A 20,054-nucleotide genomic window follows, 5' to 3' on the forward strand; every position below is an offset into this window, starting at 1 on the left:
TAGAATATGTTGGGCACATGTGCCAGTGGAAAATAAGCTTTAAATTCAGTGACATTTCAAAGATAAATATGTGCGCTGGACCATATAATTGAATATTGGGTTGTTGGCATGGCTACTAAATGCATTTTCTTTATTTGTCGCTTTAATCAGAAGGGGAGGATTAGTGTTGTGCGAACACATGCATTATCTCAGCTGGCGTCAAGGCTTTTATCGGCAAAGATGAATATACAGACAATAACAATACCTCACAAATATAGGAAATAAAACACTTTATTTTTTTCATGCAGCTGATATTTTAAAGTTGAGAGATTTTTATTTTGGATGCCAGTCCAAATCCTTAGGAAATAATGATGTGGAAGGATTTTGTATTCAGGTCAAGATTATATTTCAATCAGCTGTTAACTACTGTTAACTTTTTATATTTGAGCAACACAAGAGTCCCCTACAATTTTTTTTACAGTGTCACATACTGTCTTCTCCAAACCTGGCCCTTAGTAGATCAATAAAGGTCAATATTTTGTGTTCTTAAAAATAGTAGAGGTTGAATTTTCCTTGCGTTTTTTTTTAATTCTTCTTAAAATATACAAGTCCTTGCCTCTAACAATATACAACCTTGTACACCTGTAACGAGAGTTAGAGTATGCTGGTGCCTTTATGCAGTTGTTAACAACAGACAGACACTGAGACTGGAATTAGTTAGAGCTGAACATAAGATCAATATATGTGATCTGTGTTAACTTGCTGTATTTTTATTATTATTATTTAAAAAGCAATTTAATTTTGTTTACATAATTTAACAGGATGTTTAAAATAACTTTCCACAGCTTTATAAACCTTAAAACACTTTACCATGTCCTGTTTCGTGCAGACGGACCAATATATTTTTAAACCTACAATTTTACTGTGTCTGCGTATTCTCTGTAATTACTTTTCAGCGAGCTGGAGCAAACGGGAGTGCGTTTAAATCTTGCACTGCAACTCATCCTTTTATTAAATATATAAATTATATTTATGCTATTCTGATGACATGCATTTTCCTTAACAGGTTAGGATCTGGACACTAGAATAGTACACATGTGTGTGACTGGATATTGTTATAATGAAAACTGCAGTTGTGGTATGTTTTTGTTCCAGTACTGCAATGAAATCTTATTAAAGTTACTTAATATCTTTCTGTGAATATACAAAGACAAAGCAGTGCCAGGCTGTGAGGGGGGCTGTGTGGTCCAGTGGTTAAAGAAAAGGGCTTGGAACCGGGAGGTCCCCGGTTCAAATCCCACCTTAGCCACTGACTCATTGTGTGACCTTGAGCAAGTCACTTAACCTCCTTGTGCTCCGTCTTTCGGGTGAGACGTAATTGTAAGTGACTTTGCAGCTGATGCATAGTTCACACACCCTAGTCTCTGTAATTCGTCTGCTAAATAAACAAATAATAGTTATTTGTTGCATTCCATGCAGATTATTACCCAGAACAGCCACTACGTTTCACACACTTCCATTGACTGGTCTGTTAGATGTGCGTTTGGCCCCAGCAAGGGCTGCAGATCAAAGCAATCTGTCTTGGCTGCTATAAAAACTGGCGTGTCTGTGAGTGTGCGTGTGTATGAGGGAGCAGATTTGACAGAGCCTAGTGAAGTGGAAAACTGCAGGGGATTCAGGCAACAGGTTGGCAGGCATGAAGGACCTTCTATGGGGTCCTAGGATAACAATAAGGACTTTTAAGAAGGTCACATCACATCACTGGCTTTTCCTCATTATTAGGTAAGATAGATATGTAGTACCGGTAAAAAAAAAAATTGCTAAAATGATCTAATCTGTTACTGAGAAAAACATAAAACTTTAGACATCTGATATTATAAATCACTACTAACAGCTTTCAACTAACATAAAATAAAGTGTATTGCACTATAGTGGTACTGCCATAAATGGATTACCTTATTTTACCTAGTATATTTATATTGAAAAACAATTGTCATGTTGTTACGTAATGGATGTATGCTTTTTATCTTTATAAAATAACACTAATGTCTTAACTTTATTGATTAAACGAAATGAAAAAAACAAAAAAAGACCTTATATCAATAACCTCATCATGTTTTATATATTTTTCTGGTACGTTGTTTGTTTTTTTTTGTTTTGGAAGGAGATCCCTATTTGGGACACCACGTTGCATATTTATACAACAGGCATGGGCTTTTTGCTATAGTATAGAGACCTCTGCTATTAATTCATGGGTATTATAATATTTATGTGCGCACTATACAATATATTACTGTGCTGATAATGAAATAACCCATTCTTTATACAAATCTGAATTATTTAATAATAATCTGTCATTCATATTCCATAGAATGACAACAGTCAGTGAGAATGGGAACTCTGTGCTTTGGTTCTGCTTTGTGTTGAAGATACTTTACCATCTGCAGTTAATATCACTGATTTACGTAATGTATATAAAAAAAAAAAAATCTGGGTTACTGCCGAAAGACTAACACTAAAACAGATGGAGAGATATACGACCATACTTCTATAGATAGTGCCAAGATAAGATACGAGTCGCAGTGCAAGAAGTGCCCATTCCAGGCATTACTATTAAGCTAAAGCTTTAAGCTTGGCTTGAACTGCTGTGCAGTGGAAGTCTTATTCAGCATGATTGTTATATTTCTCAGTCTATAAGTAATGTATGACTGCAATTATGATATTGTGTGGGGCCAGCCAAGTTATATAACTGTTGCTAACTATTGCACAGTGTAGGGTTCATTTTGAGCTTTACATGTTGGCTTCATTGGTCAAAGCTATACGTTAGGAATGGTCGAGGTTGAATTTATTGGGCGTTTTCTGTAATCCATTATTCCTAATTAGAAATGTACAGTGCCTAGAAAATGTTGTTTGCATTTTGGCAACAACAAATTAATTCGCTATTAATTCAAAATATTGAAAGTATATTTCTACTTTTAAGTAAAAAAGCATTAGTGTTGAGCATGAAATTGGATTAACCTTACCCCAATAAAATGAATCTGCTTAAACATGTAAGCTTCTAACTCTGCAAATATTGATTGCTTGCTATAACACAGTTTAAATCTGAGTTATTATTATTACTATTTATTTCTTAGCAGACGCCCTTACCCAGAGCGACTTACAGTTGAAGCATTCAAGCAAATCTACACAAGATTAGTGGACTTGAAACTAAAAAGAAAACGTTAGACTTGCATTGCTATTTTTATAGAACTCATTACACAGACCCTTGACTTTTTCACACGGATACTAAGAATGTAGCGTTGCTCTTGAGATAAAAAATGCTACCATTCAAAAACTGAAACAACGTAAACCTTAAAAGTAAGAAGATAATTTAGCAAATATTGACAGATTTAAGGCCCAAACAAAACTGCTGTCATCAGCTATAAAGGGAGACATTTGTTTTTCTATGTGTTCTTAAGAACCTAGCTATTGAAGAATATCTTTTTGGAACCACTTTGCATTGGTAATTCATATAAAAAGTTATTTCACATACTATGGATGTAGATCATAATGACCTAACTTTGATGTAGTCTGTGTCATGCTTATTGACATACTGTAAGTTCAGGAGCTGCTCTTCCACTTTTATTGCCAGCCATAGACATGTGTAACCCTGACTAGATCAGCCAAATTTCCATTATGAAAAAGATCAAGTTTCTTTTTGTATTGGTGCCATTGAAAGACTTCTAGTCACAACTTTCTGATGGCGAGGCACAGCTGTGCACTAGAAGTTGCTGGAATCTTCTTATTACAGTACTTACTTCAATATAAAACAGGGGCTTTTCATTTATTTAAATTGTCTTGCATATTTATATATCTTATAATGATAAATATCATATATTAACACATTTTTACATTCATGTTGAAATATACTGCAGAGTAGATTAAATAATATCTGTATATATTTGTGAAATGGCTGCCTCTGTTTTAATGTTTTTTTCCAAACTGCTGTCACACAAAAAAGACTCCCTCTCAAAAAAGAACTGCAATCTGTGTACATTAGCAGAGCAGCAGAAAGCTGACTTAAACCATTGTAGGGTCTGTTTTATGTAGCCTCTAGACATGGAATTGGGTCTCATTAAAGAATCTCCCACTATGGGATTGGCTTTACGTATTTATATTGGTTTCCTGTTTATGCATTTCAGTTTCCTGTAATGAAAGTACCCAGCGTTCAAGGGTTGTGCTTTGGGCACAAAAAAATCTAAAAATAAATAAACAAAAGCACAAGCTCAGGGCTTTTTCCTAAGTGGCCATATTAAGATGTGTGCTGCAGATGGTGAACAATTGCAATTAAGTGGAAACATTAGTGCTTGGAAAGGCCACTGTCTGCCAAGTGAAAAAAAGATGTACTATTGTGCTGATTAGCACAACCACATGTTTGGAGTCGCCTAAAACTCCATTCCAGTTTTTAAAGTCTTTATATAAAAAAGCAGCTGAATTTTGGCTTTGGCATCATCAGGGAAAACATCTGTAGAATTTTCAATAAAGCGCTGATAAAACAAATGGTGGAATATTCTAGTCTTTTACAATATTTATCTTTACATCGGAGGTATATTTTCTTAATCTAATCTAAATTAAACATTTTAATATTGCACACTGGCAATTTATGTACTTCTTGCATAACTAGTCATCATATGTGTGATAAAGAAGAGTTGTAATACATGTCTTCAAGTACTCAACCATAGGCTTCACAAAATAGTCACTCTCTGGTGCAGCTTTCCCCTTGCCCGAACGGTGTGCATCAATGGCATTGGTGGTAACTGCTCTTTGCTGCCAAATACAACCAGAAGATCTCATTGGCATCATTGCTCAGATATTTTCCATTGGATGCTGCTACATGCAGTTTGTCTTTTTTAAATAGTTGTATTTAACAATCATTAAAAGAGTTTAAATTAATAACAATTTAAGTTACTAATATAGCTGATTTTAAGGTTGTTTTTAAAGAAGCTTTCCAAAACACTATAAATGTTTTTTTTTTTTTTACATGATACCGACATGTGCAGATTGTTACTTTTACTCTGTCGTTGTCAAAGTACAATGCATGTTACTTAACTAGATAGTCTTTCATCCAGATGGGGTGTGGAAGAGGCCAAGAGAAAGCCATTCTAAAGCAATCAGAAGATGCTGTGCTGTATGAAGACGATTTAGAGTTCTGTGAAAGGAGTTATGCTAGCTTGCAAAATGAATGAAAATGGACTTGACATCACTGTAGTAAGTGAATGCAAGTAGACAGGAAATGGGAGAGGCACAATTGAAGACAAAACTGTATTTGTGCCGGGAGAAAACATGGATTCTGTAGAAAGTGTTTTGGACTGCAGTAATGCTAATAAATCCAGCAGAGTCACTATTATGATTTTATGCTGGTTTAAACCAGCCACATCTGCATTCCTAAATGGTAACACAATAGTGACTGAGGTGGGACAAGTATTAGATAAAGACAACAAAAAATGCGATACCTCAAAATGTTTCAATTTAGAAAAACAAGTTTCAGTTTTATATATAAAACAATAAGGGCTTGCTAAAAAAAAAAAGTGTTATGAAGATGTTTTATCTTTATGTGATCAACATATTCTTTTGGAACAGCACAGAAAATAAAAAGCAAAAAAAATTAAAATAAAGATAAAGGCCTTTCAGCATTTGCTAAAATGCTGCATTTGCATTTCAGTAGGCTATTTGCAAATATTTGCTGAGTAATAGGTCTTATAATGTCCAAAATTGGAAGTCCTTCTAACAAAGGCGGATTGATGGTGATGAAACACATACACAACAATATATTGTCATGGAAACACATTGCAGCATTCTCTCTGATGTACCTGCCTATTTATTTTTTCACTACAGTTTGAAGCAATACTGAAATAGGGTTTATACAAAAAGGACACCCAAAAAACATTTATTTACCAAAAACACAAACAATTTGTTTATATGTTTTAATATGAAACTACACAAACATACAGCTCGTGCAACCTAAAAGTATGGCTATCAATCTTAATCGTCAATGCTTATGAGGTACCTGCAGACTAGTGTGGTATGCTGGCACAAGAATAAGCTTAATTCAAAATTGATTTTTATTATAAATGCCACAGGGAAGTACTTAAGATTTAAGAGCTGTGGGAGTATCTCTGGAGAGCAGACCTGGATTACTCATGCCCAGCTCAAGTGTTTACCTAACCACACTGAAGGGATATGAAGAGGAGAAAACCCACACTATTGATGAAAATGCATGACAAGCACATGAATGCATAAACTTTTTCTTTGGGGAGGGTTTTGGCCAGCACACTGCAGATCAATATTTCTGTATTTCCATCACATGAGCAGACAGGGTTACTAGTCTTGCTGTCTTCCAGCCAATGCATCTCATCTGTTAGATGTCCGGACATTTCCAAGTTATTTTCAAGTTATTTCCAATTTCAACTTGTGACCTTTTGATGCCAGTTGGGGAAAAAAACAATTAACTGACCTTTCAACACCATAAAAACATTTTTCAATTATCGAGTTACATTGAGCATGGAATTAAATTACCATGTTCAGAAGCATGTGTTTTATTTAATCACAAATGGAATAATCCCAGGATTACAAACTGGCACAAATATGAAAATGCAGCTGTTTTTTACAGTGTTATATTGTTGGAATAGCTTTTTTAGCGACAGTACCATAAAACATATGACTACTGGACTAATGATCCCCAGGGTAGGGTCAATGATAAGAATTATGGATTTACGGTATGCCATATAAATGTAGCATATACAGAACTTGGTGGTATCATTGTCACATGATTTTCTATAAATTACTCATGTGCTTTTGTATAAAGGGGAAGGATTTTAATCAGTATCATTTTTGTTATTTTGTTTATTTTGTTGTTTAATTGTGGCACTGCCCACCACCTCCTGCATGCCTGACAGTGGCACACACTTTCTGCCCAGTATCCCAGACTTGCCCCCAAAGTTGAGTAAGAAAAGTACCTAATATCTATTATAAACAGATATGGGGCACACCCCTATCATAAATGTATCCACACAGACTACAAAACCAGCGCAGATGTAGAGTAATATTCTATGGTTATTGTTGATGTATCTAACAGGGCACACGGTTCTTTTTTAGTTCTTTTGTATGGGTCATTAAAACAGCAACGGTAAGCTAACAAAGGATACATGCTGATTACTGCTTGCACTTTCAGTCTGCAGCTGTTAGGCATTGCTTGTTAGACACTTAGAAATGATCTTCTACTACAGAACTTGTCTTGCTGCATAGTTAAACACAAGACAAATTTGGATAGCAGTTACAGTTTTTGACCGCTTTGGACCACACCTTGTTTGAGCAAATATATATTCATTGCTTTTTCCTGCTTTTTCTTCTCTGGACAGCTTTCTGGAGGCTGTGAACTGACGGTGGTTCTTCAGGACTTCACTGCGGGGTGCAGCAGCGAACTGAGCCTTCAGGTGGGACAGACGGTGGAGTTACTGGAGCGGCCGAGTGACAGGCCTGGCTGGTGCCTCGTGCGGACCACCGATCGCAGCCCTCCTCAGGAAGGCCTGGTCCCGAGCAGCACTCTCTGCATATCCCACTCTCGCAACAGTGTTGAGATGGAATGCTTCTTCCCATCCGGAAAAGGTAAACTGTTTTACAGCTCATTTTGGATGACCTTCAGCATGGTTATATAAGACATTTGAGTGCTGTTGCTCCAGGAAGACTTTGTGGTAAATGTATAAAAATAATTGTGGTGAGCCATTATGGAGTAGAAGGTTCATGTTGTTTACTCAGAGTCCACAAGCTTCCAAAACTGCCTGGGGCTTTTGTTTTAATTGGTACCTGTGACCGGGTCTTACGTCACGTGCGTGGCTAGCTGCTTTTTAGCAAAACAGAGAGACAACACTTTGTCCTGTTATTTGGCAATCGCCCTGCTACAGTACCTTTAATTTTTTTTTTTTTATCTTTCTTTTGAATAGGTTTGCACTTCTAATTGTTTCTGTTTTGTGACAGCTGTTAAAAAAAAATAATAATAATAAAACATTTTAAAAAAATTATACATCTCTGGCAGGCAAATGTAAGCAAGTATTATTTCTACATAGGCCATTTTGTAGATTCAGTTTCTATGGGTGCATGTTACTGGTATTGTCAAGCCAGGCATTTAATCACACAACAAAATGTCAGGGTTTTGGCTCAATGACTACAAATTATATATATACAGTCCAGTAGTCATTTGGTCAAATATTTACTTTAGCACTGTTGCATTGTAGTTTTCCAAAACAAATGAAGTATTTTTTCTTCTAGTTTTGTAAGGTAACTCAAGAAGCCAAGAACACAAATCTTTATGGGAGTTGTATTATGATTTGTGGCCTGGTAGTAAGAATGAAACAATCATCTCTAGTCTGCAGAGTATGGCGGATAAATTAATTTGTTTAAGGGTCAAAGTTTCAAACGAGTCTGTGGCAGGTTTAAAGTTATTTATTGCACTTTGTTGTGTAGTTTTTTCTAATAGTACATTCTTGCATAATAAGGGTTAGAAGATACACATTGCTTAATAGTGCTGCCTTTGAGTACAACAGTTTTATAAGTTGATGACACTTTGTCCTGTTATTTGGGGGAACTGTTTGTAACAAGAGTTTTGTTTAAAAAATAAATAAATAAATAAATAAATAAATAAATAAATAAAAGTGGTGAGGTGAGGTGTTATACAGGCTTTTAGCTGGCTGCCTGCAGTCAATAAATTCCTACATTTAAAACACACAGTCTTAGACTTGAATATAAAACTTGAATACCTTACCATTTTTGTGGTTGGAGCTTTTGTTTTTGAGCTGTAAATGCTTTTAAAGCTACAGTGTATACAAACAAGTTCAGTTTTGCACTACAATATAACACCAAAGTGCCTGTTTACTAGACTTTTCAATAGTAGTTGAACCTCCTGTGCACTATACTTTACCTAAAAGCATGACTTTTTGACTGACCAGTTTATTTACATTCCCCAAAGGTTCTTTAAGCTATATGGTAACTAATTTGTACCTGCCCACTGTAGGCATTTTAGAAATTGAAATCAAAAAAGGAATTGTACCAAATAGCGTTTCATGTTATATTGATGACATTTTAGAGGAAACACCGATGTCCACAAAACATTGGCTTATAAGGAAAAACAGAATAGTAATATTAGACAGATGTTTCCAGTTAACATAACAGACAACAGATAACAGACAAGCTCTCCTTTTAACCTTTTGACATCATGTTTATGCAGATCCATAGGCTCTCTTTAAATAACCCCCAGAGGAATATGATGCCAGAGGCAGGGGGAGAGTTCACAGAGGCAGTACATGTGAGTTGTGGTATCATCCATGGCCAATCAGGATAATCAACAGGGAATCCTAAGGGTTTTATTATTCCAACCATGATCAGGAGACTGGTGGAGTGCAACAAGATGAAGGGGAACATTTGACGGCTTCCTACCAATTAACACAGTAAATTGCTTGATCCTGACACTTAAGCAGCATTGAAAGGTTTTGTAATGTTATATAATTCAATAGAGGGGGGAAAAATATAATATATAGGCTTACTGATATATGGTTTTATTTCTTCCTCTTCTTACCATTAAATCGCAGGTGATTTGTTAGTTCTAACAGATTTTTCATGTGTCCATAAACTTGCTCTACATAGTTTCCAGTATTCTTGTTGTGCCTGTAGAGCAGGGGTGCCCAATCCTGGTCCTGGAGGGCCGCTGTCCCTCCTGGTTTTTGTTGCAACTGTGCCCTAAATTACTTAATTGGACCAATTAAGCCCTTATTAGACGCTTAATTGGTCCAATTAATCAATTTAGTGTACAGTTTGAACAAAAACCAGGAGGGCATCGGCCCTCCAGGACCAGGATTGGGCACCGATGCTGTAGAGGGCGCTGTTTAGCAGTTATTCTGTCACTCTTATAATTAATAGTGCTAGCTTGTGTTTGTGTTCTCTTCACCTTTTTATCTCATTATCAGGAGAAATAAAAACTCTAGTTCTCTACTTTCTCCAAGTTCTCAGTGCCGGAAAAAACATAATTGAACATTAATTCAAGTATGTTTTCCTATAAATTATTTTCAATGTTATTTACTGGTTTTAAATTCATAACACTGCCTAGAGTCAATGACCTGCAAAATCAGTTGAACATGGGTAAGGCATTCTAAAAAGGCCAAACATGTTGTTGTCGTGTGTCGCCCCCCCACGCACACACAGCCACAGCAGACAATGTACTTGGGCATATGTTAAGTTTTAAATATTTTTTAGGAAAATAACCAGTCATTGTTTGCTTTCTGTCGGACACCGGATTTTGCCTTTTGTTTCATGGGGAATTTCCTGCTTTCGCCGACAAAGTTTGTTGTACAAGCAATAAAAACATCCCTTCCAACAGATTGTAATTCAATAATATCAGACTATATTTATACCTGTGTGAATGGTTCCATTGAAAATATTTAGTTGGATGAACAAATAAATATAGGAAATCAAGCACCTTTGAACTAAAACCAACCTGATCATGCTTAGTAAGGACATGTGGGTTAACATTGGTTTGTTACCAGTAATCTTGATATAGTTTCTCATCCCCGTCACATAATCTTGTCCCCTACATTGGATAAAATCGGATTCTCCCACAGATAAACTACTATTAGTAGAATTGTCATAGATATAGTAGTGACAAGCAAATGATGATGATCATTTTTTTAATTTTTTTTTTATTTAAGTGAACTTTGTTGCTTCTCAGCATGAGCATTTTGAACAGATTCACGATAACTGCAAAATTCCAGACTTTGTTGTACAACTGTACTCGGCAAACACAACAAGATTAATGAAAAGATCTGACATATATCAACTTTTATTTTCTGATTAAATTTAAGGCAATCTAAATAGTCTCGATATGTTTATTTCAGATTACTGCACAGTAGTCAAGGGTTAGAGAACCCTAACGAATTCAATGTAATGCTGGCCAACAGCTTAGTATGTTGCTTCTCTAGGCAGAGTATCTTCCTGCTTCCGCTTTTTGATTGTCATCTTTCTCAAAAAGAAGTGTCTGCCATGTGTTCAGTCGTTCTTTGTTAGGCAATGCAAATCATTTCTTTATAAAGAGACAGTTACTGTTGAGAGAGGTAGATTTTAAATGAACTTTGTGTGTATTTGTGGTGGGTTGCCCTACCCCTGTGCATATTCTGGCCCAGATATTCGAAGCGATGCGCAATTCCCTTGCAAAATTTGTGCCTTGCAAAAATTAGTGCTTTTTCACAAAAATATATATTTTCCAACACAGGACATTCAGTTGCGCGAAGTTGGAAAATAGAAGTTTTTTGCTCAATTCGCAAACGTGTTTGTGCCGCAAAACCACCTGCATATTCAATACCAATCTAGCAGAAATGCGTGAATGCGCAGAATTGGGCAGCAGTGTGGAGTAGTGGTTAGGGCTTCGGACTCTTGACCGGAGGGTCGTGGGTTCAATCCCTGGTAGGGGACACTGCTGCTGTACCCTTAAGCAAGGTACTTTACCTAGATTGCTCCAGTAAAAACCTGACTGTATAAATGGGTAATTGTATGTAAAAATAATGTGATATCTTGTAACAATTGTAAGTCGCCCTGGATAAGGGCGTCTGCTAAGAAATAAATAATAATAATAATAATAATAATAATTGGAATACTACACGACAATGGACTGTTAACAATACCCTGCCAAGCAGCTATCATAGGTGTACAGTACATACCAATATTCCTCAGACGAGTCTACACTCAAATGTAACCTGCACATGGAATGCAGAATCAAAGCTCAACACACATCGATAGCATTTGCACCCCCGAAGTTGCATGCCCACCCCCACAAATATATAAATAAGCTACTAAATGGAGAAATGAAACAATGGACCACAGGATAATGTAGGCTATTCAACAAATAACTTAAATAAAAATATATTGTAGAGACTTGCTAACTGGATAAGTGTCAACATGAAGGAGACGGACAAAATATCTCTGTAGCATCAAACTCCACTCTTTATTTTACAGAAACGCGCCTGTCAGCTGGTGTTCTGAGTAGCTCTGACCCGTGTTCCTTACACTATACATAAACATATTTACAGAAGTGTGGATTACCATACTTACCTCGGAAAGCGCCTGCATTTCACTTCAGTGATTGGGTGAGTGAATGCTGGAGTGATGTGCGCGGATTTAAGGCTTGCTTTTTAAAAGCGTTATTTTGTCCGTCGCAGAACTGGTTTTGTGCTTGGCTCATAATTTCAAACATGGCAGGATCTCGCAAATTGTCAGCCACTCCTGCCAAATTGCGCTGTGCATACATTATATTTGCGCAAAACGGGTTGTGGCACGCAAAAAGAAGTTTCGAATATGGCACATTTTGCGCATAACAGCCATTTGTGACGCGCATAACCCTCTGTGCGGTGCGCAAACCTTTCAAATATCTGGGCCTCTGTGTTTTATCTGTGCTTTATGTACTGAGCTCACAGTCTGCACATGAACTACTTTGTGACACACCCATGCCCAAATACTAATACATATTTTATCTGCACGTGAAGTGATTGTGCAATCCCTGTGCCTAAATACAAATAGACATTTTAAATCACCTGTGCTACACAGCCCAATTTATACCCTGTGCACAAATACGTACACACCAACAATAACACACCACATACAACATAAAACACTGGGCGTGGCACCCCACCACAGTAATATTCAGACCCAGTGGGATGTTTAAACAGAATTCAAGATACCAAAGTGTTACAATATTCCACCATGATGGTGAAATTCCATTCAAGTTGAAGGTTAGGGTGCAGGTGGTGTACTGCTAGACCACACTGCATTCTGGGAAGGGCTGTTTTATTTATACGGATGGCTGTTAGAATGGAACAGATGTGGCACAAACCATAAAAGTTAAGGATTCTTTTTTTTTAATGCTTCCCTGCAAATATAGAAATAGAGGATATTTTGAAACACGATTGGCTCCATTTAAATAAAATGAGATTGTCAAACAAAATGAAGCCAAAAAAATTAACAGGAAAGAGATATGGACTTCTGTAAAGAGAGAAACAATTACTGTATATGCCAACTGTAAATTGACTAAAAACCAGTCCATGATAAACTGTGGAAAAAGGGAAATTAATTACTTGTTTTTTCTACTTCTCCACAGCAGACAAATGTGAAAACTGAAATGAATAAAAAAATAAGAAAGCAGAAATAAAATGCACACTGGTATACATTTGGACATATAATCACAATAATACCCTCCAGACCTATTGGGTTTTAACACTACCAAAACATAGTCCCTGTGTTGTTTACATGTCTCCACCTTTCTGAAAATGCTTCACTTTCAATTTCAATGAGTGTGGTTGCTATTAGTATCCATGTTCAGATATTTGCCTTCCTTTTTTCTATAATGTATCTGCTGTTTTCCTCTTCTGCACCTCTCATGTTTAAGTAGGTTGAATGCCTTACTCCCTGAGTGGGTGAAATTAGGTTGTTGTCATTGAACCTAACTGGAAAGAAAACACTTTCCAGTGTTATATGCCCCACTTTCCTACTGCAGCAGAAGGCTAGGTTATGAAAGCGCTGCAAGAGACCATCTGTCTTTCTCAAAGATTTTTATTGGCTACTATAGGACGCTAAAGCCTGTGTACAGTAGGTATCTAGTGACAAATGGTGTGCTTTAACCAGGCTGTTGAGCTGTCTCAGGTAGGTGGGTGTAAAAAAAGCGCTGTACAGGAACTCTTCTGTTTCCCCTCTTACCTTTTTGTACATAAGCTCATTTGCCTGTTTCTGCTTCACGTAAGTCTAGATTTTCCTCATCCACAAGTTGTCTGGGGAAAAAAAAACAGTATGTTTACAGTATGAAAATTGGTTTTCAGCAAAAAAAGCAGCGTCAATAAAGCAATCAAAGGAGACTGTGATAATATTATCAGATCTAAAAGGAATATAAACACATTCTTACTACTGTTAATAATGACTAGATGAGTACAGGAATCTTGTTTTTCTGGAAATAAAACTGGGACACCTGCAGTAAAGAAAAATGTTTTGCTCTACTTTCCTCATATCGCTCCTGCTCTGCAATCTGTCTGCAGGAATAGATGACATGTTGTACCCAAGAGCCAATTAACAACCTTGCCATGGACTAGAATTCAAGGGTTTTTCAAGATGACCGCTGTCATGGAAACACAAGTAAAACCTTAAACCTGTTCACTTTTCATTAAAACTCAAAACTAAAGCACAGGAAATACAAAATCCGCCTTTTTTTTCACCTGTGTGTCTGGTAGTATTCTGTGACCGATATAATATAGTGTATATATAGCAAGGCTGACAAGCATCTAGACATTGCTATCCACACAGAGAAGTCATTTGCTAACCGGGAGGTTCCTGTTTTACAATGTGGTTGTACCTGTAGTCCTCAAGCCACTGAATAGCAGTAAAATCTAATTTACACAATAATACATATTCACATATTTTTATTGTAAATTATGGAATTGTCAAAATTACAATGCACCTTGTGTACTGGTGTCATCCTGTGCAACATACTGCACAATTATGAATTTAGCAATATATATATATATATATATATATATATATATATATATATATATATATATTAATTAATGTATTTATGTATCTTATTGTATAAGATGTCATCTTGTGCATTTTGATAGTTATCTTCCTAATTTTTTCACTTTTTTTCTTGCTGAAGCTCTGCAATGCCTCATAACTGGGCAAATGCTTCAAATGACTAGTCTGCAAAAAGCTGAAATCAGTGTCAGGAAAAAGCAGGATGTTGCAGGATCCACAGCTATGTATTGTTAATATGTGGTTCTATATACACGTGTTGTAATGGTGAATGCTTATATCTTACTTTTCAGTTCTAGATGGTCTTGATATTGTTGTCTTTGACTAGTAGTTTTATGTCTGTGCAAAGGACTAATCGTGCAGTTGTAAATCATAATTGCATTTGTCTGGACTTATGGTACCACACTAATGGTACATTTTACTTTTAGAGTACATACATATTTAACATATCCACTAGTTATGAAGTTATGTGCTAATAAACATCTTATATGATTCACTTTTTCAGTGTGTATTGCCTGGTAATATAAGAAGCACTAAACATTATATTTGCACACATTTTGCATACTCTACTGTCAATGACAGCCAAATATAGTTGAGGCTTTGTTAGTTCCGTAAAATACATTTACAGTATTATGTAGGAGTGAACCGTGCTCCCGGGAACAGTATGTAACAATCAGGCTTTTCAGGAAAATTACTAGACAAGGAACAAAAATAGCTTTTAGGGACCTTCAGGGCCTGCTTTACTGTCATATATTGCTTTAAAAGACCGATTAGAGTGACATTAGTCAGTGAAACTAATATAATTAAAAGAAATGGAAGTTAAAATTTAACGCCAGATATATTTATATTTATAGTCAGTAACTGCAATTTTGCTTGTGGCCAGCAGGCTGGCTTCCTAACTCAGACAGGACAGATATATAGTTTACAGATTCATTATTAAAATGAGCTTTGATAGTAAAAGTCTTAAACATTTATTATTATTATTATTATTATTATTATTATTATTATTATTATTATTATTATTATTATTATTATTATTACTACTACTGAGTAACTGGCTGTCTGTTTAGTTGGTGGCAACACTAGCAGCCACAGGAGACAAAGAAACCCAACCATGTATGCTGTAATGGAAATTATTTTTATGAATTCCTTTCACTTGTTAAACAAGAGATAAACAGTTAGAACTAAAATTCCACTATTGTGTGTACAATGTGGAATATCTTGTTCATCTCAGTTCCGTCTTTATTTCTACATAGTCCTGCTCCCTGATAGAAAAGTCACAAGTACTGTAGCAGTTGTGAATAAGCCCCACCCCTTGTTCTCTGCAGATCCACCCCTAACTAAAAGGTAGCACAATCACATAGTAAACTAGGGAGACATGGAGCAGTTGTTTCATGCTTAAGCTAACATCGCATGTGGATCTTTATTGTGTCCCTGTTGGTTTCACCCTGCCATGAGTAGCACCAGGGCAGAATGAAAAGCGGGAGGTGCTGGTCCTCTCAGTCCTGTTTTGGTCGGATCTTGTCAACATACTGCTGTTGCTGTGTTACAGGTCAGTAGATTAGACTTTATTCTGCAAGAGCTTTAATCATATTGAAATGGGTGGAAGTGTATATCCTTGCTGTGATTTCCTTGTATGTGAGACTTTATGTGAATGCAAATATAACACAACATAGGTGTGAAAAAACATCCAAGTAAAAAATACATTAATATGTTGTGTTTTAAAGCTAATTTTGTTGCAGAGGTAAACATCCCATCAGAGGTAAACATTCCATCACTCAGAACTAGTTTTGGTTTAAATGTGATTTAGACAATACCACAATTACAAACACATCGACTTCCACCTTAAGTAGATTGTCTAAAAAAAATGTTCTTCTTACAAAACCTTTACAATCAGATTCAGTACAAAAAATAACAATCCATAATATCAAATATGGTGGTAATAGTGTCTGCTTTCTTAAAGCAATTGAATTTATGAAATTATTGTTCAGATACTATTGCTACTACTAAAATTCAAATATGAAAGTGTTTCATGAAAGACATTATATTGTCAGCTTTTTTATGTTTTTATTTTTTAAATCATGTCTACTTTTAACTTTTAGGTTGACAAAAAAAAAAAAAGTCCAATTTTATGTTTTTATAAATTCAGTTTCTGGTCAGGCCAGACTACATTGATAAGGATATTGAAGCTCTGTACTCGATTTGCATTAAAATGTCTTCATTCACTGTGAGTTTCTATGTAAAGGTTTCTCTGTTTTGAAAATTCTTTAACATGCATGCTTATATTGAAAGCAGCAGGGGGGACATGACAGCAGTTCAATGCATGTGGTGTCATGCTAATTAATGCCCAAAGTATAGTTTCATTATCCATTGACAGAAGAAGACTTTCTAAACAATGATTTATAACCAGGAATGTCATGGTCACAAGAGATCACACAAAAAAAAGGCCACAACCCAGCTGCAGTAAATTCTAATTTCCTCCTACATTGCAAGGATTGCTCTGAGGCTACAAAAAAAAGAAGTAGTCGGAATGTAGCCTGTAAAATAAAATAAAAAAAGGCGGGAGTTTGCAACCATGTAGAATAGGGTTTTAAATAGAAATTATTAGTCTGCCTTACCTTGCAATTTGAGGCCAGGCTGGCATTGTTGGTTCATAGGTGATTTTGTTAAAGACCCTTATTATGTGCACTGCTAAAACGGAGTAGGGTTACATTATAGTGCACGGTATGTGTAAACTGTCCCACAACTTTAAATGTCTGGTCTGTCATGGAGCCCGAGTTGCAGCAAAAATAATATCCACAAAAACTAAAAAAAAAAAAAAAATCCACATAACTTAACCCCCTGAAGAAACTAATCAGTTATCCCCACTGATTTCCACCCTGGTGGATCTTTCACAGAACTTTAATTACACATATCTGTGTGTGGGAAGGGGGGATTCTAAACATAATACCTGATGTGAGCAAAAAAAAAAAAAAACTTTATTGCACTTCTAAAGGTTTTTTAATATTTATATTGAATTTTCAAAACAAGAGGCTGTGTTGAAAACAGAAACAGGGTCTGTTGTACTGTCAACAGAACAGTGTATTGTATCACCTAAGGGAACTGATACCGTACATGTTTTTTTTGCATTGCAGTACTCCATCTAGCCTTTGAAAAACACATTAGATTTAGATTCTCTTTCATCTGCTGTATATTAAAGATATCTTTGAAGTTAAGTCTTGAGGAGGTATATTGTAAAACACTGGCAATCGACAATATATCTCAGTATTAAGTTTACATTTGTCAGGAAAGGGGCTTAATAGTGCTCAGTTATTTTGTAAGCATATTTCTTTAACTAGAGAGGAAAAACATCTTTTTAATAAGACCCTCAAAACAAACAAACAAAAAAAAACACTCTACACACAGATTCATAACTTAGTGACATTTTAACTTTTAGAAATTCACTTTCAATTTAATTTTGAAATGGGCCAGTTATATTGAAGAATATGCAGGCTAAGCGTGTCTTATGTTTACTTTTGTTGCCACGGCAACACTTTAAAATATGAGGAAATGAAGATGACAAAAAGTCTCTTGCATACTGTGCTTGTGTTTTCCATTAAAGGCATTTAGAAAAAAGATTTTTTTTTTGTGCTATATAGTAAACAAAAGAAAATTGGCCTCGTACTTTTGGGAGTGGTTAGGGTTATATCAGGGTTGAGGTCAGGCAATCATACAGTTAAAGAGATAATCCCTTAACATTTTCAAGTGTCATTTTAACAAGTTTAACACATATTTTCAGTTCTGCTTGTTGACTTCAATGCCATTTTTTAAAAATTTATTCTACTTTTGTTTATTATCATCATGTGAATGACAAAGCCCTGTCTGAGTTTGTTATCGTTTAAGAACAAATAGTTCTGGATAATAATTGTTACTGGTACTGATGTCCCTGTTACTTCCTGACTGCTCGTTTGTCTGTTCATATTTCAAACATGCAAACATAATTTGGTATGGTCTCAAAACAAATAATGCCATGCTTCCTGTTTAGCCACAAAAAGGTGTAGCTGAATTTTAACCTTTCAAACAGCGGCTGCATTTTCTCCTATTTATTGTGTTGTATATGCTGGGTCAAGGTCATTTTTATTTATTTATTTTATGTTTGTTTTACATTGGAGCTCCTATTTCTTGGTGGGGATTACCAATACCTAATTTCCATGAGCACAATCTCCGAGCTAATCCGGGTTCTCACACATTCCTCCTGAACTCACGTTGAGACGCTACCCGAGTTGAGTGAAAAGACTGTTTCCATGCAATGCAACTTTGACAGATGTTTGCTGTTTTTTCCCAGCAAGACTTGCGGCTAAGGTCACAATCTGCCAGTTCTTTCGCAGAATTGCGGCTAAGGTCACATTCATTTGTTTACAAAACCGAAAGGGTGGATGCTATTGCTTTGCTTCCGACACTCCTTTTTTTTAGTAGCTTTTTGTTACTAAAAAACGACACAGAATATTAAAGCACGGAGAAACCAGAAGCTCACTGTTGATTAAATGTTTACGCCCACTCGTCACTTCATTGGTCAGTGTTGTGACCTACTTCCACCCATCCAGCTTTGGCCCGCTTTGAGAAAGGGTCCAAAAAAAATAAAATCAGGGGCAGCTTGGATTGGCAGCCAATGTGGTTTGGCTAAATGAACATGGAAACACAGTGTCAGAGTCAGCAGGGTTTTCAACCCGGGTTGAGTGGTGCATGTGAACGAGGTATTAGACATCCCAGACGTATGTATTGCTCAACAATTCCATATTGATCCTGTCTTAATAATCCCTTCCCCTTTTGAGTTTTTTATTCCTTATTTTTTATTCCTTTTCACTTTTCTTCTGACAATTTAATGTTAAATACATACTTTATATTTCTCAGTGTTTGCATGTAGTGGAATACTTCGGTGCAGAAGCTGGTCTTGTTTTTCAACAAATGGCTGTGTAATATTTTTGTATCAACTAGTAGGACATTTTTCAACTGCAAGACTTATTGCATAATGTATAAAAATGAAAATACTGTATGAAAATATTGTTACCTCTGCCCTGTTAGTTACATTTATAATTTTTAATAAGCATGTGGTAGTAAATGAGAACAGATGTATTGGGAATGTCATGGTAGCTCTGAGAAGACCAGGGATTTATTGTCCAGGCAAGATGTAAGCCACTTTGAAATGAGGTGTTATTAATGTTTTACTCGGCATACTCTTTGGAGAACCCCTCAAAAGTTTCTGCCAGTGGGAGAGCAGGTCCTGAAACCTCTGGAGTAAAAGCATTCACAGTGACCGCTATGAAGATATGTGGAACAGAAACACTGTTAAATACAAAAGATTGTCTTTTAAGAAACAAGGAGGCAAACATTCTGGCCTGTGTCGCCTTCAGTGTACTGAATTGATATAATGTCTAAACATAATTAACATGTTGTGTGATTTAGGCAAACCCTGTTCGGAGTTATTGGCAAAGACAAAAGTCAAA

General features: G+C 36.0%; 1 protein-coding gene across 11 annotated transcripts in view; it reads left to right on the forward strand.

The window, feature by feature from the left end:
• LOC117408998 (kalirin) overlaps nucleotides 1–20,054 on the forward strand; it is a 170,697-nt gene that overhangs the window by 119,688 nt on the left and 30,955 nt on the right. For 9 of the 11 annotated variants that reach the window (XM_034014531.3, XM_059032343.1, XM_034014497.3 and 6 more), the window contains exon 34: nucleotides 7,377–7,623. In XM_034014531.3, the coding sequence (XP_033870422.2) occupies nucleotides 7,377–7,623 (247 nt within the window). Of the gene's footprint in view, nucleotides 1–1,611; nucleotides 1,762–7,376; nucleotides 7,624–15,723; nucleotides 16,124–20,054 lie in introns of those variants that run through there. The other 2 variants (XM_034014544.3, XM_034014539.3) reach the window with 2 other exon arrangements.

This window comes from Acipenser ruthenus, chromosome 10 (genome assembly GCF_902713425.1).
Source record: "Acipenser ruthenus chromosome 10, fAciRut3.2 maternal haplotype, whole genome shotgun sequence".
NCBI classification, from domain to species: domain Eukaryota; kingdom Metazoa; phylum Chordata; class Actinopteri; order Acipenseriformes; family Acipenseridae; genus Acipenser; species Acipenser ruthenus.